At 41.0% G+C, this 25,370-nt stretch overlaps 3 protein-coding genes across 3 annotated transcripts in view; 1 reads left to right on the forward strand and 2 right to left on the reverse strand.

The window, feature by feature from the left end:
* Nucleotides 1-2,286, reverse strand: part of abi3b (ABI family, member 3b) — a 14,404-nt gene extending 12,118 nt beyond the window's left edge. Inside the window, exons 1-2 of the mRNA XM_061663931.1 lie at nt 2,057-2,286; nt 57-146 (exon numbers count right to left, since the gene is read on the reverse strand). The gene's annotated coding sequence lies outside the window, so the exon portion shown is untranslated. The remainder of the gene's footprint in view (nt 1-56; nt 147-2,056) is intronic.
* ace (angiotensin I converting enzyme (peptidyl-dipeptidase A) 1) overlaps nt 1-18,707 on the forward strand; it is a 19,915-nt gene extending 1,208 nt beyond the window's left edge. The window contains exons 2-25 of the mRNA XM_061663929.1: nt 3,604-3,771; nt 3,849-3,936; nt 5,207-5,350; nt 6,639-6,830; nt 7,043-7,140; nt 7,820-7,989; nt 8,183-8,406; nt 9,047-9,191; nt 9,905-10,003; nt 11,397-11,519; nt 11,592-11,797; nt 11,900-12,036; nt 12,111-12,269; nt 12,356-12,443; nt 12,531-12,674; nt 12,764-12,955; nt 13,365-13,462; nt 14,817-14,989; nt 15,079-15,302; nt 15,468-15,612; nt 15,711-15,809; nt 16,031-16,153; nt 16,398-16,582; nt 18,194-18,707. Of these exons, the coding sequence (XP_061519913.1) occupies nt 3,604-3,771; nt 3,849-3,936; nt 5,207-5,350; nt 6,639-6,830; nt 7,043-7,140; nt 7,820-7,989; nt 8,183-8,406; nt 9,047-9,191; nt 9,905-10,003; nt 11,397-11,519; nt 11,592-11,797; nt 11,900-12,036; nt 12,111-12,269; nt 12,356-12,443; nt 12,531-12,674; nt 12,764-12,955; nt 13,365-13,462; nt 14,817-14,989; nt 15,079-15,302; nt 15,468-15,612; nt 15,711-15,809; nt 16,031-16,153; nt 16,398-16,582; nt 18,194-18,402 (3,633 nt within the window). The 3' untranslated portion in view covers nt 18,403-18,707. The remainder of the gene's footprint in view (nt 1-3,603; nt 3,772-3,848; nt 3,937-5,206; nt 5,351-6,638; nt 6,831-7,042; nt 7,141-7,819; nt 7,990-8,182; nt 8,407-9,046; nt 9,192-9,904; nt 10,004-11,396; nt 11,520-11,591; nt 11,798-11,899; nt 12,037-12,110; nt 12,270-12,355; nt 12,444-12,530; nt 12,675-12,763; nt 12,956-13,364; nt 13,463-14,816; nt 14,990-15,078; nt 15,303-15,467; nt 15,613-15,710; nt 15,810-16,030; nt 16,154-16,397; nt 16,583-18,193) is intronic.
* A 41-nt stretch (nt 18,708-18,748) lies between these two features.
* itga3b (integrin, alpha 3b) overlaps nt 18,749-25,370 on the reverse strand; it is a 29,193-nt gene continuing 22,571 nt past the window's right edge. The window contains exons 18-26 of the mRNA XM_061663930.1: nt 25,256-25,333; nt 25,072-25,174; nt 24,702-24,878; nt 23,573-23,707; nt 23,320-23,433; nt 22,548-22,646; nt 22,312-22,437; nt 21,990-22,146; nt 18,749-20,359 (exon numbers count right to left, since the gene is read on the reverse strand). Of these exons, the coding sequence (XP_061519914.1) occupies nt 22,036-22,146; nt 22,312-22,437; nt 22,548-22,646; nt 23,320-23,433; nt 23,573-23,707; nt 24,702-24,878; nt 25,072-25,174; nt 25,256-25,333 (943 nt within the window). The 3' untranslated portion in view covers nt 18,749-20,359; nt 21,990-22,035. The remainder of the gene's footprint in view (nt 20,360-21,989; nt 22,147-22,311; nt 22,438-22,547; nt 22,647-23,319; nt 23,434-23,572; nt 23,708-24,701; nt 24,879-25,071; nt 25,175-25,255; nt 25,334-25,370) is intronic.

Genomic DNA, 25,370 nt, shown 5'->3' on the forward strand with positions numbered 1-25,370 from the left:
GGGATACAGGGCCCATTTGGAAACCGCAATAAACTGCAGTTATGTAGATTACAAACATGGAGACTCATCAATGAAAGAGTGTCGTGGCTGCAGCATCGGAGATGAGAAGGATTTGGTTTCAGGGCAAATGAGGTTCCGCTTGGCATCTGAATAAAAGCCATTAACAGGAAACAAATAGATGACAGTGGACATCAATGAAGGGCTTCAGGGCTCACAAATAGAAATGCAGTACAATGGGCCTACAAAGATTATTGTAATAGCGTTAGTTGATTGGCCGTTTACATCTTTGCATTGGGTGCTTTTCCACAGAGATTATACGGTAGGTTTTGATGGAGTATTTTCCTGTGGCAAAAATCAACAACAACAACCTTACGGTTCACGCTTCGCGGTCCCTCTATAGCGCAGATTTTCTTTTGTAAATCTTATTAGCAGTTATTACTCGATTTTTTTTTGATACTGTGTACAATATTTTTTTGTTATCCATTACTCTTGGTCTCTCTCAATGTATGTGTTCTATGTTTAAATATGTTTGTATTGTTTTAAAAGTATGTTTACAGACAAAAGAAATTTAAGAGCTGTAAATGCGATTGCTGGGGTGGTCTGGAAACAAAAACCCAACAATGGAGGGGTAATAATCTAAGGTAATTGCGTTCATTTATCTAAAATACCGGCGAGACACAAAGTCCAAATGTTTATGAAGCTTAGTTGACTAAATAGTTGACTGATTACAACATAAACGCACCAGCCACTTCGTTAGGTACGCCTCAAGAATGTAATGAGAGTCATTACAAGTGCTGTATTCTGCCTTTAAGACAATAATGCAATTGTGGATGCCGCTTTAAGACAGGGACATTATTAATTTTAAAATTCAATATACTACACACTGCATTATAAGATACAGTATTACATGGGTTCCTTATTTTGAAAAAGTCAAAATATTAGAAACAACTCTCAGTATGCTCCAGTGCAGTCCACCACAACTCTAAAGTGTAACCCATCCATCCATCCATCCATCCATTTTCTGAGCCGCTGCTCCTCACAAGGGTCGCGGGAGTGCTGGAGCCTATCCCAGCTATCATTGGGCAGGAGGCAGGGTACACCCTGAACTGGTTGCCAGCCAATCGCAAAAGAGGCTTAAGAGTTATTCTTTGCAACTCCCAGTTGAAGTTTAATTTTCACACAAAACATAAAAACAAAGACAATTACCTCCACATTATGTATTTAAAGGTCCCTTTTTTTCTAGTATTTGGGATGTTATATGGCTCTATGGTCCCTCAGTAAACATGTGAAATATGAGCTAAAATTGTCCACACATTCCTCAGTACCAGTTTTCTGCCGAGATGCCTGAAATCAGGTCATTTGAATTTCTCGAGCTTATCTACGTCACGAGCGAAGATAACCGCCTACCTCTCCGCCCCGAGCCAGCGGTGTCAACATAACAAACGTGTGCTCTCACAAGTGGGTCTTCTACACGGAACCAACCAATCAGAGGAAAGGGGGCGGTCTTAGCCAAATATGGACAAATGGATACAAAACTGGGTCAAACAGAAGTAGCTGTCAAAGGAGCCTTTTCTGGACACTCGTATGACAAAACCAAGGTGTTATTGAAATGAAATTGACACTTTTATACTAAGTCCATGTTAGCGAGTCACTCTATGGAGGCCTAAATAGCCAAAATATGGTACCTTTAAAACAACCACATAGCTTTGTTTTAGTGAAGTATGTTTAGCTAGACGGGCTAACAAATAGCATCGGAGCCACGGTGTTATAATCTTTTCAGCAAACAGTGGCGCAACACATGTAGACAGACAATATAACAATACTCAAAGGCATACAGTATATTATTTGTCCTCTGCAAAGAACAAATAATATTGCTGCAGCTTAGCACTGACTGTCTCGATGTTTTTTGTTTGTTTGTTTTTTTAGGGAGCCTGGAACAGATTAATGTCATTTCCATTCAATTAAATTATCATTTAGTGTATGACCCTTTGCAGTATATTGTGGTTACAAAAATACAAATCGGCAAAACCTGCTTCCTTAATCTTTACTGTCCTACCTCGAAAGACAATGTGCTTGTATGGCTGGATAGAGGCCAGCTGAAAAAAAGTGATCAAGAAAAAAAGACAAAAATGGAGGGGAAGTGCACAAAGGTTGGAGTTAAGGCTTCATCTTGGCGTCACTGCTTTTTCCTTCCAGCCGTCTGCTGAGAAAACCACAGATAAGAGTGCTCGCAACAGAGCTGGCTGGAAAGAAGCTACAGTCCAGCTTAATCACAGTGTGTGTGCAAATATTTTCCCATTTGTGACCGGCCCAGCCAATGTTTGTCACATTTGACCTTGAGCAAAACGTGAGGTGTTGCAACATAGCGAAACATTTCTTTGGCACAAAAAAAGCCCCCGTAAATACAGCATTGGAACGTACAGCGTAATGGTCTTGTGAGAATTAAGGAGGGAATTGAAGTATTGCACCTGCGCAAGCTCCTTGTGCAACAGCAATGCAGTCCACAGACATTCTGGACAAGCAGAACTGAAAATGTTATGTTCTGCTATGAAAATATGTTACTATTTTGTAATAAATTCAAAGCGATTAGTGTTAGGGTGATCGGGTCATATTATATCGGAACATGGGGTATCGGCTCAGTTTGTTCGGAAAAATCATTGCGGGGGATACATTCCAGACCAACCCACTATTCAGTAGTTGTAATCCATTTAAAAACACCCAAAATAGTGAATAATAATAATAAATACTTTTACCCCTCCCACATGCATTAAACACATTTAAACTTATTACAACACACGTTTAAACACATTTTAACGTATTTGAACATGTAAAAATAAAATGCAAGCATAATATGAATCGAAAATACTGTGCTGTCTGTGTGTTAGGTATGTGCCTTTAAGAGGCGGGGCTTGATGGGGTTGCGCGTGACGTAGGCAAGTCTGCGTGTGAATGTCTGGATGTGAGCAGTGGTTGACAGCAGCTCCTACGTGAATGTGCTCGTTTTGTTTGTGTTTTACTTTTCTCCCAGCATTCAATAAACTGTGGCTCTCCTTTCCCATATGCGTGAGCATGACAGTAAGTGCTAATACTGTAAAAATGTTTTAAAACCTCTCTCTATACACCATGGTTTTCCGCGACAGTCAGACAGATACTTTCCCAAAAAATCTGCAATATTGCTGAGTAAGTGAATCACTGCATATTCGCAGGTCTTGTCATGGATTTTTCAGGGGGAACCAAATCTCCGTTATTTTCTGAAAAATTCACCTAGTTGCTGTTTTTGTACTCAGGCCAAAGCCAGGTCTAATATATAAATGTTGCTTTGATGCCATCTTGGTGCTAACCAAGTGAGGAAAGGAGCTTCATTTGGTCAGATCATAGCCTAAAATTTCTGTCATCATGGACGAGTACCGCCATGTTTAATTACGGTTGACTTTGGCTTTCGTGTCTCTGTTATGTGGACTTTTGATGTGCGACCTGTTTGATTTCTTTCTTAAAATATGCTGCGGGCTAGTAAAAAAAAATTTTTAGTGGGACAGAAAGGTCTTTTCACACCCCTTCTGTACTTTATATTATACTGCATGTGTCCCTCCCGGTATGATTTAGGTGAACGCATCCTTGGAGGAGCAGGCCTTCACTGAGGCCTGGGGGCTCAAGGCCAAGCAGGTGTTCACTCGGGAGTTGCTTGACACTCTTGACCCCAAAGATAAGAAACTGATGAGCAAAGTCATGGTCCTCGGATCTGCCAACCTGCCTCCCGAACTAAGAGAAGAGGTTTGTCTGGAATGGTCTCGATTCATCTCTCCTGTCACTGCTAAAAGAATGACCTCAAATTTCCTGTGTGTGTGCAGTATAACACCATTCTCAGCACCATGGACAGTATTTATTCAACCGCTAAAGTGCATCCGCAGCCTAACGTCTCCTGGAGCCTGGAACCCGGTGAGTAAAATCCGAATGATTGCGGAAAGAAGGTTGTAAAGGGGAGGTTTACGGAGCAAAACCTTGTAAAAGTAACAGGATGTGCAAAGTTACTTCACGGAGGAAGTGTTATGGAGGTGATTGTGAGTGTTGAGTAAAAGCCTGGAACAACAGCAGGCTAATAGATTTTAACTATGGAGTGTGTTGGGAACAATGGCCCTGTGTTTTGTTTGCAACATAGTCCAGTGATTCCCAAGCACAATGTAGGAAACAATCCAAATTGCACTTTTCTTCCCGATTAAATTTTTTATGGAAAATATTATTGATTTACGCCAAATAATTTATCCTTGTTGTTACAACTGATCACACTGATTGTGTATAAAGGCACAAAAGTTTGAGTCATAGGTATTCGGAAAGGAAAAATATAGCATTGCAATATTTACTTTAACTCCATTTTCTATTTAAAACTCTTCCTCATGTGTGTTTCTATGCCTGTATTATCTTGCCCCCAAGCGGCCAAGACGCACACCAGAAGGAGCAGCACAATGGACGTTTAATTGAGGCAAAAAAAAAAAAAACAGAGAGAGAAAAAGGTGGAAAATGCGGTTGAATTCTTTGCATTCTAATGGATATTGTCACACAAATTTGTTCTGTTTCCTTTTGGGGAGACTGGAACGGTTTAATGGCATAGTCATTCATTTGAAGAGGGAAGCATGATTTGAGTCATTATGCTAACATTTGTACATAAACATATTATTCAAACATACAAATTACATAGATTCATTTTATGTCAATGGGTGAACAAAAAGATTCCATCAACCCACTATATTGCAGTGAAACTGTTGACGAACACTTAATTACATTTTTTCTTTAAACTATTACCACAGCAAGGACTCATCCTCACAGAAGTGAATTCTTTCGCAAAAAGTTTCAATTTTACAGGCGTCAGTCTAATCGAAATGAAATTGACTGTGCGTTTGCCTTGATCACAGTTTTGCATGATTGGCATTCATTACTCAGAAAACCTGTTCACTGTTCAAACAGCAGGTTGGTAAATACCGAACCACTTTTTGACGTATCATTACACCCCTAGCGATAACACATTTACAGTACAGTACTTTTATCATTATAAAGGAGGACAACCATAACTACAAAGTTGACCTGTGATGAAAACAAGTTTAACAGCCCAGCTTTTTCAAAATGTCACTGCTGTATCATGAGTCCGCTTTTGGTCTTTTCCTCTCATTACATCCTCATACATTACTTTTTGTTTGTGTGTGGTCTTTTGCAGATCTAACGCACATCATGGCGACCTCAAGGAGCTACAAGAAGCTGCTGTACGCTTGGGAGAGCTGGCACAATGTGTCGGGTGTCCCCCTCAAGGGGCACTACCCAAGGTTTGTGGAGCTCAGCAACGAAGCCTCTCGAGCTGATGGTAAGACATTCACACTCAAATACAACAATGTTCATTGTTTTAAAGACAAAGACAACATGTTGTACGCCAATATGAGACAAGGCACCCAGCGGACTTTGGCCGAGAGGCGGGGTACACCCTGGGCTGGACACCAGCCAATCACAGGGCACATAAATACATACAACCATTCACTAACATTTACATCTATGGATATTAACATTAACATTAAATTAACCTAACATGCATGTTTTATGGATTGTGGAGGGAAAATATTCACACGGAAACCCAAAACCTTAGAATTGTGAGGCAGATGTCCTTACCACAAAGAAAGCATACGTTTAATTTTTTGAATAAGACTTGACGTGCCTCACTAAATGAATGAGAAAAGTTGTTTTTATAAAACATTTGTAAATATCAAAACAGCCATTGACTGGCAACTAGTCCAGGGTGTACAGCGCCTCTCACCTAAAATCAGCTGGGTAGGCTCCAGCTCACCCGTGAGACGGTGTAAGTGGACCCCCGCATATTCACGTTTCAACATCTGCTGATTTTATTTTATTTTTCAAGCAAGGCCCCGTTATTTCACTTTATTTTTATTTTTTTGCACTTATTTGCATTTTTTTCACATGGCAATTATAAGCGAGTGTCAATTATTATTTATGGATTTTCGCAATAAACTCTCAGGCTTGGTTCCTCACCCGCATAACTAGGGTCCACTATATACAATATATAATAAGTCTACACTGTATGCTTAATTGTATTAAATATTATTAATATTTATATAATAAAAATATTATATTGTACAGTATTAGTAACACTATGTTGACATTAATAATAGTTACTTTTGTTAATTTTATATATATATATATATATATATATATATATACCCATGCATACATACATACTGCCGTTTACTTTTTTAAAGAAAAGCAGTTTTTCTCTCACGAAGATTAAATTAAATTGATCAGAAATAAAGTCTAGACGTGAATGTGGTATATGAGTAATTCGTTAGTTTTTCAAAAATACAGACACTTCTAAATGCTCCCCATACTTTTGAAAGGGAGTGTATAGCTACAACGATGTGTTTCATGAAAAACATGAAATTGTCTGGGTTACTCCAAACTTTTGTATGATAGTGTATTGATATTATATAGTAAAATGGATTAATTCCTTTACTGATCAGTCCAGAATCCTGCCTCTTAGCCAAAATCAGCTTGGATAGGCTCAAACCCGTGACCCTGATAAGAAAATAGATTGAAGGATGGTTAAATATCTGAAAATCGAAATATTTGCTGCTTTTGTTTTGTAGGATTTAAAGACACAGGGGATTATTGGCGCTCTTGGTACGAGACAGACAACTTCCAGGAGGTCATCGAGCAACTGTACCAAACGATCGAACCTCTCTATCAGCGGCTGCACGCCTTCGTGCGCCGACAACTGTACAACCAGTACGGCCCCAAGTACATCAACCTCAGAGGACCGATCCCCGCTCACCTGCTGGGTACGATTATTATTTATTTATTTATTTTTACACGTTTCCGGCGATCTGCTTGGAAACAATAACCAACGCACTCTACTGCGTCACTTTGTCAGTTTATCTCATGACACTGGATGTTCACGCTTAAAGCAGGCATTTCCTATGGAGCCTGCGAGCCCGCTATCCCATAACGAGGTTGGATTGTTGCTTAAGTGTGTTTTCTTCCTCACCCTCAGGAAACATGTGGGCCCAGACCTGGAACAATATCTACGGCTTGATGATACCGTTTCCTGACAAACCCAACATGGACGTGACTGAAGAAATGGTCAAACGAGTGAGTGAGGGGGGGGAGAGTGCAATATTAGGGGACATTATTCAGGATTACCTCTCACACTATAACTGAAATGCTTTCACACACACTTCGGAAACGTCCTCAGATGCACTACCGATTTTTTTCCCCACTCACATTCAATACTCAAACCCTCTCACACACAGACACACACACACACACACACACTAGTGAAATGCTTTCACACACAATACTGAAATGCTCTCATACCCTCAACTGCAATGTTCTTACATACACTACATAAATCCTCTCTCACAAGCAATTCAAATAGTCTCACACAATAGTGAAACGCTCTCACATGCATGACTGAATTTATTTTGGTCACATACACAGTACAGAAATGCTCTCACACAATACTGAAACACTTGCACACACACAAGTAAAACCTCACCACACAACTAAAATCCTCTCAGTCATCATACTGGAAAACACTCATATAAAATAGCGAAATGCTCTCATACATTCTACTGAAAGCTCTCATGTGATATACTCAAATATGTGTTTCAGTCGTGTGTGTGTGAGGGTGCTTCAGTATTGTGTACGCGAGGTAATCCAGAATTATGTCCCCGACGGCCCCTCAGGGAAGACCCAAACCCCTCCAAAAATCGATGAATTTAACTGTGATTAGCACTGTTTTCTGTTTGTTTGCGTTTGCGTTTGACAGGGCTACAACGCTACAACAATGTTCCGTGTTGCAGAGGAGTTCTTCACATCTCTGGGTTTAGCCGAGATGCCTCCAGAATTCTGGGAGGAATCCATGCTGGAGAAACCCGATGATCGAGAGGTGGTGTGTCACGCGTCTGCCTGGGACTTTTACAACCGCAAAGACTTCCGGTAACCCCGCTTTGACTTTGAAAAAAAACTTTTGGGGTCCGTGTAATAACGCAAACTTTATCACAATCAGTGTAAAGAAAGATCGTGGGGCGCAATACCTTTTTTTTGTCAGTCCATATGTTAGCAGGCTTTTCTTTCAAAAGGAACATTTCTACTGATATTTCGATCTCGTTGTCACTGTCTTCTCCTGTAGGATCAAACAGTGCACCACAGTGACAATGGAGCAGCTCTTCACCGTCCACCACGAGATGGGCCACGTGCAGTATTACCTCCAGTACAAGGACCAGCCCGTAGGCTTCCGTCGCGGGGCCAATCCCGGATTTCATGAAGCTATCGGCGACGTACTGTCTCTGTCCGTCTCCACGCCGAAACACCTGGAGACAATCGGGCTGCTGGATTCCGTGACGTCTGACGCTGGTAAAGAGACACGATAGACATTCGGCTCATGAGATGGAAATAGGGCTGTCACAATCGAATTTCCTTAGAATGGATTATGCTATCGATATTTCCTCAAGTACTCCAGTAATCGCTGACGTCCCTCCACCTGTATTTTATTCTCATTTCTGAGGACTGGACCTCTATCCTTAAACTTGATATGTTGGTACCGGGTCTATGTTATAAACTCTGTACACAATTTGACACAACAAAATCAGCCTTTGCTAAACGGTTAGCATACGCGCTTAGCATTAGCGCACTAGTTTTTAGGTTAAAAAAAAAAGCTAACTACCATTCAGTTCAGTCATACACCATGTTATATGTACATAACGCATCGAATAGTGTCTTAAAAATCACTTACAGACGCTCCTCTGTCGCTTTTTTGTTTATCAGTGGCCCAACGCAAAGTCCGTCTGCAAAACGGTCCGAGCGAACCATTGATTCCTGCTGCGCAAACATGGTTCCGGGCAGAACTTTTTTCTTTTCTTTCTTTTTTTTTTTTTTTTTTTTTTCCTGCGTCGACCTATTTTTGAAGTCGATTTAGCCGAGTTATTAGATTTCTTTCCCCCCCAGCCCTAAATTGAAATATGTTCCACTACACATCCACATTGTGTTCCTCCAGAATCCGACACCAACTACCTGTTAAAGATGGCACTGGGGAAGATAGCCTTCCTTCCTTTTGGCTACCTTATCGACCAATGGAGATGGGGTGTATTTGAGGGCAACACCCCCCCAGAGCGATACAACTCGGAATGGTGGTACCTCAGGTAGGTTTAAGCTTAAAGTTGGCTTTTACTTTCCAAGCCATGTCATGAGTATGAAGCTACAACCTTTGATAGAGAGAAATAGGATGAATACATTTAAGAGAATAGCATCTCTTTCATTGCCACGGCAACTCCGGAAAACCTACTTCTGAGGTCTTCTTTCGTGGTCGGACCAGCCAGGACACCTCTCATGTTGTAGTAGTCGTAGCATCAGTGTTAAAGTTATTTTCCCAAATTGATTGCAGTATGTGGACAAACTTTACCACACACTCACATAATCACAGTATATATTTCGGGTTATATTTTTGTTATATGGGCTTTAAATTTTAACATTTAAAAAAAAATAGTTCTGTTTGCGTCATTAGCTTGGGATCTTTAGCTTCTGACTGTTTATTGCTGTCTATTAATACTTATCACAGTGGGTTGAATGCAAATTTCATTTGATAACTCGGTTATTGTTACTGCACTTAAGTAGTATAAGTAGTTAAGTAGTTTAAGTACGTAATTTAACTTTTTACTTTTACTCTGTACATTAGAAATATATCTGTACCATCTCCTCTTTACTTTCTCAAAATGGGCTTGATACTTCTTGTATGGTTTGCTGTTATTTAAATCATAGCAGAAAGATAATTTTTATAAACCGAGTAACTTTCCATGACTTTTGTCTTGGTTACATAAGCCATGCGATCCATCTGTTTCTGATTTCTTCTCTTAAGGACAAAATATCAAGGCATCTGCCCACCCACCAAGCGCACCGAGGAGCACTTTGATGCCGGCGCAAAATACCACATTCCTGGAAACACGCCGTACATCAGGTAGCATCTTGTTTGAAACACAACAATCTTTAATAGTCACAGGGAAGGCAGTTAAGTTTGCATTGATATGCTGCAACGTGCATCTCGGCTGTCTGATTCATGCATTCATGCTGTCATGCATTCACAGCCCAGCAAGGCAGTACAGTATATATAGTATCACAATTGGCCGCCTGTGGTTTTTTTTTCAGAATGTTACGAGTGTGTACACCTTCAAAGATATTTCATGTGCCTCCACACAGAAACGCACGAGGCAAGATGGGAATTAACACAAACAATGCATTCGAGATGGGAATGAAGGCGTTATTGTATACTGTGATGGCGGGAATGGGATTTTCAACAATACGAAAGCTTTACAATAGCAGGAAACTCGCTGCATGGACACCAGCTGTACTTAGTTAACCACAAAAGAACATGTCAAGTAGAACACAGTTTTATTCCGACCTTGAGGGGACAAGTTTGTTTTGATCCAGGCGGCATGTTGGCGCATGTGGTTAGCCACTGAGTTTGCACATCCACCCTGTTCGCAGACACGAGTATACTAGTGGTGGGCCTTTAAAATGTCTTCTCTGCTGGCCGAAAGACTGTCAGAAGCACTCACCTACATTTGCAACCTAAATATTCATATTTGTTCTATGAAACTGTAATAATTTATTTGAAACAGTATCCTTTTATTTTGTAGCATTTTGTGTATGTGGATGTTAGATTTTTTTTGTCCAATCAGATTTCAGCCTCCATGTGTTGCCATGTCAATTTAATCTGCCCGGTGTCTTCAGAATTAGTAGTGCTGGCGGATGTAACTTCAACTATATTAGCAATAGGACTTTCTTTCACCAATCACATCTCAAATTTGCCTACAAAACCTCTCTCTCATGTTTTCGTCCTCCAAAACTGTTCAACGTTTAAAAAAACATCTGTAGAGATCTGCACACATTAATAAATGAAATTAAAAAAAAAAAATAATAAAAGATCCTGCTTATTAGCAGGATCTTTTTTTCTTATTTTTTTATGTTTTTTATGTTTTTGTCATGTTATTCAATAAATATTGATTCTGAACTGCTCCAGCTGATGTTCGTGGCACAATTACGTGCCATGATATTGTGTTTTTGTTCAGTAGTGATTGTTTCTCTAATTTTGATGTGATGTGTGGTGGTATTAAGAGGCGGATTAAGTTGGGCAAATCCCCACTGAATACACTCAATGCATTTTAAAATCCCGCATTTGTAGTACAGTATGCTTGTAGATTTGCAGGACAATTAATCGGGCACATTCCAATGACAACCAATACGACAATAGCTATACAAAAATTCTGCTTTGACAAATATTGATATTGTCCGACATTGTAATCTACGTAATTCTTTTCTACGGAATTAAGTCCCAATTTTGTCTTCTACAGGTATTTTGTTAGCTTCATCCTGCAGTTCCAGTTCCATGAAAAACTGTGCCAGGCAGCTGATCACTCTGGACCCTTGCACACATGCGACATCTACCGCTCTGCAAAAGCGGGGGCTATTTTAAAGTAAGTTTTATATTACGTGGGGTCAAGTTCCGATGAGGTGGCGATGTTAAATAAACAGTCTTTGTTCTCCAGAAAAGTTCTTCAGGCAGGTTCCTCCAAGCCCTGGCCTGTTGTGCTCCAAGAGGCTTTAGGTACTAACATGATGGATGCAGGCGCACTAATGCGATACTTTGAACCCATTATCAAGTGGCTGGATAAACAAAATGTTAATGATGTGCTGGGATGGCCTGACTTCAACTGGGTCCCACCCATTCCTGAGGGCTACCCAGAGGATATTGGTAAGACGTAAACGTAAATCACAGCACCGCACTACATAGGAATGCTTAATGGTAGCCTTCCTACATCCTGCATTGTAACTAATGTTGTCCTTGCCCGTGCAGATAAAAATACAGACGAGCTTGATGCCAAGAATCTTCTGGATGAGTACAACAGTACAGCTGAAGTGGTGTGGAATGCTTATACAGAGGCCTCCTGGGCGTATAACACTGACATCAATGAAGCCAACAAGCAGAACATGGTGAGAACTTCAACATCAGCACTGCAACACTGTTGACAACCGTCAGCTAAATGAAAGTCATTTTTGTTCACCAGCTTCAGAAGAACCTGGAAATGTCAGCCCACACTTTGAGCTACGGCCAGCGGGCACGGCGGTTCGACACCGCCGACTTCACGGACCCCGCGGTCAAACGCATCGTTAAAAAACTCAGCGACATCGAGAGGGCCGCATTGCCGCAGGCGCAGCTTGAAGAGGTGTGGGGAAGTTTCTTTGCGCCGCTCACAAAAAGCTACTGCTAAATAGGCTTTAGCTAAGCAAATGTTGATCTTCACTATTTTAGTACAACAATATCCTGTCCAACATGGAGACCAAATACAGCGTGGCAGAGGTCTGCAGAGAAAATGGCCAATGCCACCCACTGGATCCTGGTAAGAATGAAAAAAATCATACAGTACATCGTGACATCTGTGACTTGTTAGTTTTGAGCCATAGTGACCGTGTTATGTATGTTTCAGACCTTCAGAAGATCATGGCAGAGTCCAGAGATTATGATGAACTGTTATTTGCCTGGAAGGGCTGGCGAGATGCAGCCGGCAAAGTACTTCGCTCGGACTACAAGACATACGTCGAACTGGCCAACCAAGCTGCCAGACTCAACGGTATGACCCGAAAAATCTTTTGGATCTCAAATTACGCGCATGACTATATTCAGGATATGATAGTTATAGCGATCTACTCTTCTTTATAGGTCACAGCGACAATGGCGCTCTCTGGCGCTCTCTGTATGAAACGTCGACCTTTGAGGAGGACCTGGAAAGTCTTTGGAAGGAGCTGGAGCCGCTCTACCTGAACGTGCACTCCTACGTTCGCAGGGGTCTGTACAAAAAGTACGGGCCAAAGCGCATCAACCTCAGGGGACCCATACCTGCTCACTTGCTGGGTGAGTCAGTACAGACGTTTGGAATACAGTTCCCAATAGTCAGCTGCCTTCAATATTTGGCACTGTGGAAATGTTTCCTTGATTTGATCAGCCTTTTATAACATCACTCAAAACCACAAGCCAGTCAGTACTTCACTTTGGAATTCACACACACACGGACACACACTCCAGCCAAAATGTTTCTTTTGTGTGGTAGCATACCCCACTAATATTCTACAGCTGGCTGCAGATGCCTTTGGAAATGGGAAGGATTTCATTTTCTTTCAAAAGCGTCAAGCGTAAAATTGTGTGTGACACTTCAACACGGTTAGGAATTAAACTTGTCCTCCAAGAATTTAGCTTGTTAAATAAACACAACAGAGCAGAAGTGAATTCTCACAGTAAAATCACATGTCTTTTGTGGCCTCAGGCAACATGTGGGCGCAGACGTGGTCTGGCATCATGGACCTGGTCATGCCTTATCCACACGCCACGCAAGTTGATGCCACGCCGGCGATGGTGGCAAAGGTGAATGCACTACATCCAATCTTATAGCAGGTTAAGATTTAGTCACGGAAATAAAATGATGAGCAGAATGATCTACGACGGTATAATCAAGACGCAGTAAAAAAAATAAAAATAATAATAATATGAATTACAGTAGTAAATGGATATCATGAGAAGTTGTAATGTTATAAGATTAAAGACATGTTTTCCAGAGAATAAATTAGAGTACAAGGAGAATAAAATCTGAATTTGAAGTGAATGACGGGTTCATCAAAATTCTAGCCGCAGTCTTTATCATATGTTCCTCTGCTAATGATAATATTTGTTAAAAATACTTCTGGTTGGTCTCAAGAATAGACACAAACATTTATTGTTGGCGCACTGAAAAAAAAATTACTTACTTTGGACGTGGACAGTACATTAGTTGCACATGATTAAAATGTGGTAAACCTACGTACTTAAGTTCTAATTATTCCTGTGAAATTATCGGTTGCGAGTAATATGAATTTATTATCGTGTAATCCCAATTTTTTTTTCCAAGTAATCTTTTGATGTAATCGTTTGCTATACAGTATTTGTAAAAATTTAACTTTTGAACATAATTACTCAACCTAATTGTGATTTATGTTCTCCTAAAATGCTGACTTTTTCCATTGCATTTCAACTTAATTCCATTAAAATTATGACTTCATTCTCATTGCAATGTGACTACATGACTTTATTCTTGTACATTCCTGACCTATTTTTATTCACTGATTTCTTGTACTACTAAAGTACATTGATCATGAAACATTAAGGCTTTTTATGGAAATTACACACCTGTTTTCATAGAATTACAACTTCATTTGGTATCAGTCTATTTATCCTTTTGTTTAAATATACCTTCATAAGGATAGGTCTACAAAAGAAATTATGTTTGGACTTGATGTAAACAGCAATGCTATAATAGTACTCTGCCAAGGTTGACCTGTAAACAAAAGGGGGGGAAAAATGATACGAAGCCCTGTACTTGTGTTGGTTCGTTTGTCCTTGCGTGCGCAGGCTACCTTGTGAATCAAGGAGAATGATATAAATTGTTAGGAGTAGACAACCGGGCCGTTACCATACTAGGACGTGAGATCATCGTGACTGAAATGGTGAAAATAAACTCCTGGAGTCACATTGCATGTGGGTTTGCACCAAAATGTAATAAACAAATGGCCTCAAAGGCATTAATTCGGAACTTTGCGCTTGGTAGAGGTAATGAGGGAATTAATGTGTACAATATTAGTTAAGTATGTGATGGAAAACGCTTTCCATTTTAGAGCACATATAAAGATTTAACATCTTCACTAATATGGCTTCTTTATTATTATTATTTTTTACCTCCATCAAGGGTTGGAATGCCAAACGAATGTTCCAGGAATCAGACAACTTTTTCACCTCTCTGGGGCTGCTGCCTATGCCAAAAGAGTTCTGGGACAAATCCATGCTGGAAAAGCCCACCGACGGCCGCCAAGTGGTCTGTCACGCCTCCGCATGGGACTTCTATAACAGAAAAGACTTCAGGTTCAACACCATTTTTTTCCTACGTTGAACAGATTATGTTTGAAAATGTTTTTGCAATGTGTCTAAGTGGCATCGTATCTAATATGCAGAATCAAACAGTGCACTGTTGTGACCATGGACGACTTGATTACCGTCCACCACGAGATGGGCCACATCCAGTACTTCCTGCAGTACAAAGATCAGCCCGTGGCGTTCCGTGAAGGCGCCAACCCTGGCTTCCACGAGGCCATCGGCGATGTTCTGGCCTTGTCTGTGTCCACACCCAAACATCTGAAGAGCATCGGCCTCCTGGACAAAGTGGAGAACAATCACGGTGAGTATTTGCACACACACGGCTGACAATGACTCCTACCCGGAAGGTATACTGTATGTCAGGCTGGTGATTTGGTATCAGTGCGTGCGGTAACGGACAATTTTCACCAGTACCGATTCTGTATGTGTGCATCCCTAGTTATAACTCCTTCTTTTGACGTTTCAGAGAGTGACATCAACTTCCTGATGAACATGGCGCTTGATAAAATCGCCTTCCTACCTTTTGGCTACCTGATGGACCAGTGGAGGTGGAAGGTGTTTGATGGACGCATCCCGCCGTCTGAGTACAATAAAGAGTGGTGGAACCTCAGGTAAAGAGAACACCCAAGAGTTAAGAGATTGGGAAGTGGACCGCAGTTTGAGAAGCACTGAGATACATAAATGGATTCGTTGGTTGTTTTAAATGCAGAATGAAGTACCAGGGCCTGTGTCCGCCCGTCACCCGCACCGAAGATGACTTCGACCCAGGTGCAAAGTTCCACATCCCCGCCAACGTCCCCTATGTGAGGTGAGTGCTGTTGTTTCAGGGGAACAAACAACACATCTGATAATTAATCACGGATGAACTGAGACTGTACAAACACATGCACTGTGATTAGAAAAGATAAATAAGGCGGCATGAAGAGTAGCTGACAATGTTCTTCACGTGTCCCAACAGATGCAGTCATCATCATGAGTTGGTTTAGCAAGCACATTTATAACAGAGATATTATATTTATCACCCCTCAGGTATTTTGTAAGCTTCATTATCCAGTTTCAGTTCCACAAGGCCCTGTGCGACGCCGCCAAGCATGTGGGGCCCCTGCACACATGTGACATTTACAAATCCAAGGAGGCTGGGAAGCTGCTGGGGTGAGTGCACACGACAAACATGAGTGGGGATCATAAATTAAGAAGTCACGTGTGAGACAATATCACCATAAAGTGCCTTTGAGACTTGGCCAATTCGCAGAAAAGGTTTTCCCATTGAACTTCATATTCATTGCATGTAGATGTTACGCTGTTACATTTTATGTGACGACTGAGTGATTCTGATGAGGACACCAAAGTCGCTTTACAGTGCTAATATATTTTGACCCCCTGCCTGTGTCTGCAGAGACGTGATGAAGTTGGGCTTCAGAAAGCCCTGGCCCGAGGCCATGACCATGATCACAGGCCAGCCCAAAATGAGCGCTGAGCCTCTTATGGAGTATTTCGAACCTCTTACTAAATGGCTGGAGGAAGAGAACGGCAAGAACAAGGATATCCGCGGGTGGCCCGATTACGATTGGAGGCCTTTGAGTAAGTCTTGCATATTCCTGCGTTGAAAGAAGTTCAAGAGTGAGCACAACATATGGGAGGCACATCTCCAAGTTAATCTCCTTCCAAGAGGAAATACTAAAAGTATTCACTGGAAGACCTCCTTTTTTTCAGTTTACAGTGAAATCTTTCCACTGCTGCTTGTTTTCCTGATGAGATCCAGTTGAAAGGATTTGAACAGATTAGATTGATGAGAGTGAAAGAGAGAGCCAGGGAGCGACAACAGCAGCTGTTGTTTGGAAATGCACACGCACACACACACACACACACAGTTTGAGGTTGGTCAACACACACCCAAACGCATTATTACCTTGCCTTTCACACTTTGCATGGCAAAGCTACTCAAAATATTAGCCATTTAGAATGCTTGCCCCAATTGTGTGTAGGTTGTCTAACTTTTTACTCATTTAGCATCTTACGTTTACTACAAAATGTTGTGATGCCCTCTTGTGGAGGATTATCTTTTTTTTTTTAATGCTCCTAGTTAGAGATTACATTACATTAAAGAGGGACTCAACTTTTTTTTTTTTTTTTTTTTTTTTTTTTGCAAGAATACCTGGTATGTGCTCACACTATTCTAAACACAGTATTCTGATTACTACTGCGTTCGTGAAGTAAGAATTAAACATTATTTAATCAATTTTCATTCATTTTGGTGGGCCGCCGTGTTGGCAATATCGCCCTCTGCTGTCCAACGCAATTTAACATCACAACGTCTCTCGCGCTTGCGTTGCAAATGTTACCAACGTTACCAAACCTCGAAACCTGACAGCGGACTCCCCGTGTATGATGCGATAACAAACAGAACTACAAGCTGATGACATGATAGTTTTTACAACATTTTATCAAGTTTGGTTTCAAACCAACATGTAATGAATTTGCAATTTGGATTTTCTTGCTTTGACTTGTGAACAAATATTTGAGATACGAGTGCTGTATGGTGGGAGTTACTCAACTCACTTCACAACAAGAACTTTAGCAGGTAGTACCCAATTACTCAAAAAAAGAGGCTTCAAACTCTTTAATGTCATTTCCAAGTGACCACATAGGTAGCGTTGGCTTGAGTCTGCTTAGCTTAATGCTAACGAATGATGCAAAAAGCCATAGACAGGCTAATGAATAGCATTTGTGTGGCGATGATATAACGCTTTAAGCGACGGATATTTGAACACAAATGTTGCATCAACACGTAGACAGACAATATACTCACAGGTAAGTATTCTTTATATGCTGCAAAGAAAAACTAATATCACTGCAGCTTACTGAGTCAGTTACAGTAGTGGTGAAACTCTTCGTTTGTATCTGAATGACTGTACTATACTGCCCCCAGTGGCCAAGTCGGGTTAGGGTTAGGGGGCGCTGGAACAGATTCATGGCAATGGCATTCAATGGTGAAAGACGCTTTGAGAGACACGTGATCAAGTCGCATCTCGAGGCACCACAATATTCCTATTAATTGTCACGGGTCATGTCCTGGTATTTTTGCAACCCCAGCGGTGCATAGACAAAAATCAATCATCATAAATGTGTCAAATGAACGGAAATCTTTCCTGACAAAGACCACAGCTGAAGCTTACTTATTGTTCCTTGCAGGTCCACCAGGTGAGCCTGAGGTTAAGAGCAACACTGTGGACTTCCTGGGAATGAACGTGGACAGTGCAGCCGCCATTGCGGGCCAGTGGGTCCTGCTGGGCCTGGGCCTGGTCCTGTTGGTTGCCACTATCCTTCTCGCCAACAGATACAGGAAGTCAAAGAGGTCCAACAGGTCGTTATCAACGATAGAGCTCAAGCAAAAAGACTAAATGGCAATTGCAGCTTGCACAACCCTAATGTGAATCTCAGTGTTTTGTCATTCTGTACAGAGCATCTGATCACATTTGCTTTTACAGTATTTGTTTTGGTCTGCCTCCCTATTAAGTCGTGTATATTTATTGTATACACCCATTCTACTTTTGCCTATGCAAAAAAAAAAAATAATAATAAATAAACATTGCAATTTTGTAATTTATTTGTAATAGGGAGGAAATATTTGTAAAGTCATTGATTGTGTAAGGATTTTTGGTTTTGTTTCTTATTTCTACAATAAAAAAAATGTAAAAATGTCTAACTTTTGCATGAGACATCATCAAACATTTGCAAAGAATAAAAGACGTTCTAAACAATTTAATCACGTTAAAACTGCACAGTATATTAAAAAAATAAAATAAAATCAGAGCACAGATTGTGCATTTTAGGCCTTTCCCTCTCCCATCCTGAGGAATCAAAGGGGCCTCTGTTAAGTTCTGCAGTTCTCAGTGTCACAGAAGAATACCTGGCAGCTCTCAGGTAACAGGAGCAAAAGCAGCGAGGCAACATTTAGTCCCACCAGAGACGACTGAATCAATGTCTTCTTAGTCCAAGCTGCTTTTTAGTGCTGAAAGCCACCCAAAAGCCTTGGATGGCATCCCAAAGTCCCGTACAAATATACACAACAAATGACATCCACTCACTGACCACTACATTAGCACAATGCCATGTAATTTTTCTGTTAACATACTTGAAAAGAGGCAAAATATCAGTATAACACAGTTCTGTTGTCAACGAATGCAAACTTACATCAACAATAATAATTTACACTTGTGTTGAATGGATTTAGAAGTGTCCAGTGAGTAGTCAATGAAAGGTTTATAACATAGCTACGCATTGTCCAGTTGATCACAACATGAAGCATGATTGAATCCAGTGTTGTGACTCCCTGCGTGAGATCATCCGTATAGTTAAACGGATCTCCTGCTATGTTTGGACAAGACTTGTCATAAATAGTCATCAAGTCAGGGCCTCGCGATTAAAAACATCCCCAGCCCAGTGAGACAATGCAATACTCGGTTCCCTCATTAGTACCGTCTGCAGTCCCTGAAAGAAAAACAAAAACAACAACAACAAAAGCCATTGAAAATGAACTCATCACGTTCGGCATAAGTAAGTGCAAGAGACTGATTATTTAAAAAAAAAAAAAAAAAAAATTTAAACTGCAGCGGGCAAAAAAGACATTGCTTACAACTCATAGCAATGACAGAGAAGCACAAATACAGTAGTGCTTTGAGATACAAGTTTTTTTTTTCCCCCCATAACCACCTCTCAAATCAGCTTTCCCCAGTGAAATGAACGGAAATGCCATTAATCCATCGGGCGAACGATGGCTCGTATCTTGAAAAACTTGTAACTTGGGTCACTCGTATTGCAAGGCACCACTGTATTTACTAAAACAAAAAATTCACGGGTGATTGGTGTAAAAAAAAAAAAAAAAAAAAAAAACATCAACATGTGGAAATAAAAAGAAAGCCATTAAAAGCTATCGCACCAAATTCATAACATCAAAATGACGTCCTGACAGTGACAATATTCAATTCACAACACTGCAGTCAGTAAGAATACTCAACATTTACAATCGCCGAGACAAAAATGTTCAATGTATTGCACTGAGAAATCGACGGGAATTTTGTTTTAAATAAAATCTACGCATTTTTATCCACAGTTGGTCCAGACTTGTTCCAAATGTTATTTCGTTTCGGACCATGTCAGTCAGTGGCTGAGGGATGTAAAGTAAAGGCCTCAGTAGTAGAAATGCTGCATTTCTGTCCAGTTGGTGGTCCAATACTTTTTGTGTGGCTCCTCTGGCTCAAATCCAGTGTTGAACCGATAGCGATCGGTCTTGCAAATTTTCACCCCGCGGTGCTTTGGCATTATCCGGTAGTAGAGGGATCGCTTGAAGAATCCAAGCTGGGGAGAAAAGAAGTGACATAAGAGACTAAAGCACAGCAAAGATTTAATGGCGCCTCGAGAACGACATTTAGGAGATTTAGACTCTTTATAGAAACAGAGTTGGGAAAGAGCGAGGGGGGCCTCCAGTCGCCCACTGAGGAAGACGTGGAAAGAGAGCACAAGCAAGGTATACAAAACCACTCTTTGCCATAGAAAAGGCACATAAATGCTGAGAGCTTACGTTTATTATAAAGAAAGAACTGAACGTGTTAATATAGCACAGCATAGCGGCGCAATCCTCTGATACCGATGCACAGAGGTGCAATCTGATTGCAGTCATGTTTTGTATTTTCTAGAAAATGGCAAATATTTACACTCATATGGATAATACAATTAAAATATACAGACTGGGCACAACATTAGGTACCCCTGCACAACCAAAATGAGATCCAATACACGAGCTGTAGAGAATTAATAGTGAATTGTGATTGATACTCTCAGAGAGGTATTCATTTGACCATGAGTTCATAATTATGGTTGTAGATGACATTGGGTAAAACAATGCATCATACCGAGATCTGTTTCTAATATTTTGACTGCCGCGAGATACGAGTGTTTCCTCAGTATTTACTAAGCCGTAGAAAAAAGTACATGCAGTGGTGCCTTCAGATAAGAGTTTCATTTCATTTCATTTTCAGTTTCATTTTCAAGGAAAATAGCAGTCTATAATGATTGTACTTTATGTCATCACATAGTGATAAAAATTAAATAGAATCTAAAGAAAGAAACAATTTGCGCATCATGATTAATTCATTGCGGCTGCTTCTGGTGTGTGCGACCTGGCCGCTAGGGGGCAGTATAATATAGTCATGCACACAAATGAAGAAGTGTTTTACAACTACTGTAACTGCAGTAATTTCAGTCGTTTTTTTGCAGAGGTTAAAGAATATATGGCTGTGAGTATTGTTATATCGTCTGCCTACATGTGTTGTTCCACTGTTTTGTGTTCAAATATGAAATATGTGTCACTTAATGCATTATAACACCACCACATAGATGCTATTCATTAGCCAGTCTATAGCGTTTTGCCTTGTGTGTTAGCATATTGATAAGTGGACTTTAGTTTAAGCTACGTGGCTATTTTAAACACAGAATCTGTAATTCTCTCTCTTTTTTCTGTTTCGCTTGACAGTCAACTTCAACCGGGAGTTGCAATGACTATCGTGAAGCCCCTTTTTTTTTTTTGAAGAATTATTCACTTATCTCCAATTTTTTGCTCGTGAGTCAAATCAAATAAATCAGCCAAGTGATGGCTTAAATCTCGAAATCTCACTCATCCATCCATTTTCTGTACCGCTTATTTGACAAGATATGGAGCTCCCACTGTGGTGCATTTCTACACCAAAGTTGAACACTATACATCTCTATTGGATATCATTAGAGAGGTGCAAGGCTGTTGTTTTAGTGCATTATAACAATACTCTCAGCATTCACACAATGATAAGGAGCTCAAGGGAGAGCCTGAAAACAAAGCAAGATGTTAGACATATTGAGCAAATACCAAGAGGCAGAAAAAGAGAGAGGCCACACCATCACTAGTCAGAGTTAGGGTAAATCCATTCATTTGGTGGGGTGTTGTTATTGTTACCCCAAAAGCCCCACTGGTGTGTGCAGTTGTGGACCCATAGTGGGTCTCAGTAGTCCTCAGTGAGCCTCTCTGTCTCAGAGGGCTGGATCTTCATCTCAGCCTTCTGGGCTTTGGCCTCATACATCTCCCTCCTGCTGGCCCTCTGGAAGAAGCCACACTGCACGGAGGTGGAGGAGGATGTCAAAAGTTAGACTAAATTGGTCAATGTGAGTATCCAGGCAGGGTTTTATGGGAGTGAGAAATACCACGCGTGGACACGTTTTCAACTGCTTATTGTCACGCATGTGCAAGTCCAACTGTGCTGTATACGGTGTTGCCTCACCTTCCAAAGTATAATAATGATGATCCCTAGAAGCAGAACTCCAGCTACGACGGCAGAGATGATGATCCACACCGGAAGTTCATAGGGCGTCTCTACCCGCTCAACTGGTTCTATGTCCACTGTGAACTACATCAAAGTGGAGACAACCATCCTTAGCAGCCATTTGTAGCCACTGCGAAGCTATCAATAACATTAAATAATAATAATAATAATAATAATAATTTGATGTGTGTTACCATGGTGGTCTGCCTTTCCATTTTAAGGGTGGGTCTGTCTGTATTGAGTTTGAGTGTGGCTTCACCTACAACTTTAACCCACAAAGCATTGGCGAAGTCCTGTAAAGGCAAACATCATGTGTCTAAAATTCCTCTTTCACAAAGATAATACTCAGTTTTAATTCCCTTAAATTGTGGTTTGCAGCGGTGAGAACTGTGCTTGATATTTTGCTACCGTTTTGTACCTTAGGTCTTGATTCCTTTTCATTTCATTTTCAAGAACAATTTTATTTATTGACTTCAACTAATGCATCTCTGTTCACCTATCTTTTCTTGCAACATATAGTGACAGGCAATGCCAATTAAATGCCATTAGATGGCTGAAGGTACAATTAACCTGTGTATTTACCTGGCATTGTGTTCAACTAAACAGGTCCAGCGTTCACATTGATGAAGGACATTTGTGAGTAACATTTGAGACATCATCATCACTATTTCAGGATATATACTTTTTGTTTGTTTGGTGGTGAGATTTTCCTAATATAAAATATGTGCCTTGGCTCAACAAAAGTTGGGAAACACTGAGCGCAAGGGAACCAAAACATCAAAATCATCTCTCAGTATGATGTCGTTCAAAACTGGAACATTCTCTTTACAAAATCAACCATTTTTATCTTTGTAAATGTAAATTTGTATCACATCTCTTGTATTTGTGAAGTGAAGATTTACTGCGCCTGTGTAATTATTGATTATTATTGATCCTGAGCCGCGTAGTTGCAGCTGGTGAAAGCACCTCGAGCATAGTGCTGTTCCACAAACGAGCGCGGACATGAATCTTGGCAGAGTTGCTCATGTTCAACAAAGGACACGTAAAGGTCACGCATCGCGCCGTGCCCGAGGAGCATTCCTGCACACACAAAGAGGGTACATCACTACATGGGTTAAACACACACAGGCACACTGACACACACAAACCCACGCACATGCACGTACGCACACACTAAATAACAACAGCGTGCTGATAAGGTGGTTGCTTATGTGCTCACCAACAGATGTGATTCTTTTCGCGGCGTGAGCAGCGTGAGGGTGGCCTGCGGCTCAACAATCTGAGGCGGGGTCGTATCGTCTGGATGGTCCGCCCCGATTTGGCGTTTCACACGTTTGGATGTACTTTCTGACAGCTGCAAGAGGAAAGCGTGGAAGGAAGCAGAGCAGACGGAGACGTGACATCAGAGGCAAAATGAAGGGGTTTGATCAAGACATCAGACTCAGAATAGCATTGTTACTTCTATTTTCGATTTGCGGCCCACTGCGGCTTATATGTGGTGGATCCGACACAAAGTACTTTAACACAGGCTTTGTTTTGCAGTATGAAGCACATTCAAAACCACTGCTCAGACCGCTGCCAGTCACACATAATGCAGTGACATTGCAGATGGGAACCATTGCTAGCTCCAATACAGGAGAGCCTGTCAAAGAGGTGTTCATTTCATAATATATTTACAGCGCCGACATGGAAAGAAGAAGAAGGAGGCCATGCAAGTATTCGCAGTTTACTATTCACAAATTTACCTATTCACATCTTTACTGTGAAACCTTTTCTCAGCTGTTCGTGAAAAAAAAAACAACTTTTTGTGCTCTTTCTATAATGCTCTAAGTGCCACAAGATGGTGCTAAAGCCCTGTCTGTTTGGAAAGTAGTAATTGACCATTGAAAAACATTGACAAACTTTGAGGCTCTACATACAGTACAATATACTATATATACTTTTTTATTGAACCACAAAAACGTGGTGCCATTGTCAAAGAAGAAGCAGATGGCCACAGAGAAGAGGAAACTGGCGAGACAAAAATCTAAGTTTGAGAGACTTTGAGAGATTGCTGCCAATGATCGATAACCCCATTGACTGAGTGCATCCGATTATTTATTATTATTATAAGAGACTACACGCTTGGCTTTCAAGCCACAGGTGCATATTAAATCATAAATATAGTTAAATATTAGCATACTATAAACTAGTTGCAGAACCCTGCACACTGCGCGACAGTTCAGTCAGTTTTTGCCGCGTCACTCGGTGAGTGGAATGGATAAAAAAAAATCAAAATAGACTAACTGTTACTGGGAGAAAAAAGGTGCATACTGTGTCTGTAACGCAAAGCCAAAAAGAAGCCTCACAGTTAGGTTCAGAGGGTTGATGACATCTCCAGGCGGTCGACATTCACTCTCAGACTGCGCCTGAACGATGATCTGAGTCAGGTACAGGAGCCACTTCCCGTTGGACACCTCAAAGGGCCACTCAAACTCCACAGCCAGGGTGCCCAAGTCCCCTAGGGGCGGCCCCCTCATGTTGACCTAGTGACGGGGGGGGGGGGATGGCGTGAAATTGTAGCCACTGTGATTTTTTATTTTATTTGACTCTAAATAGCATCCACCCCCGCATTCGGCTGCACCACAACCCATGACTTGTTTCCCAAAAATAATAATAATCATCTGAAAGTAAAAGGCGTCAACGAGAGAGCACAGCTGAGTGGTGGAGGTGACTCACATTGAAAGTGAACTCAAGCAGACTGCCCACGTCGCTGCTGTTCACCATGGCCGACTCACCCATCACCGTCCCGCCAAATTTGGTCTGAACGAGCGCGTTCTCTCTGCAAGCGGAAGAGGTGAAAAAAAATTAGGGTCAGCAAAAATGCAACGTTTTTCTATATGTGGAAATAAAAGCAACTCACATGGAAAAGGAAGGAATGATGGTGTTCTCGATCAGCAGGGTTACAGGCACAGGAAACAGGTCACTCTGCTCACTGAGACTGAGGGAACCAATCAGATGACAGTTTAAAGACAGTA

This window comes from Phycodurus eques, chromosome 19 (assembly GCF_024500275.1).
Source record: "Phycodurus eques isolate BA_2022a chromosome 19, UOR_Pequ_1.1, whole genome shotgun sequence".
Classification (NCBI taxonomy): Eukaryota; Metazoa; Chordata; class Actinopteri; order Syngnathiformes; family Syngnathidae; genus Phycodurus; species Phycodurus eques.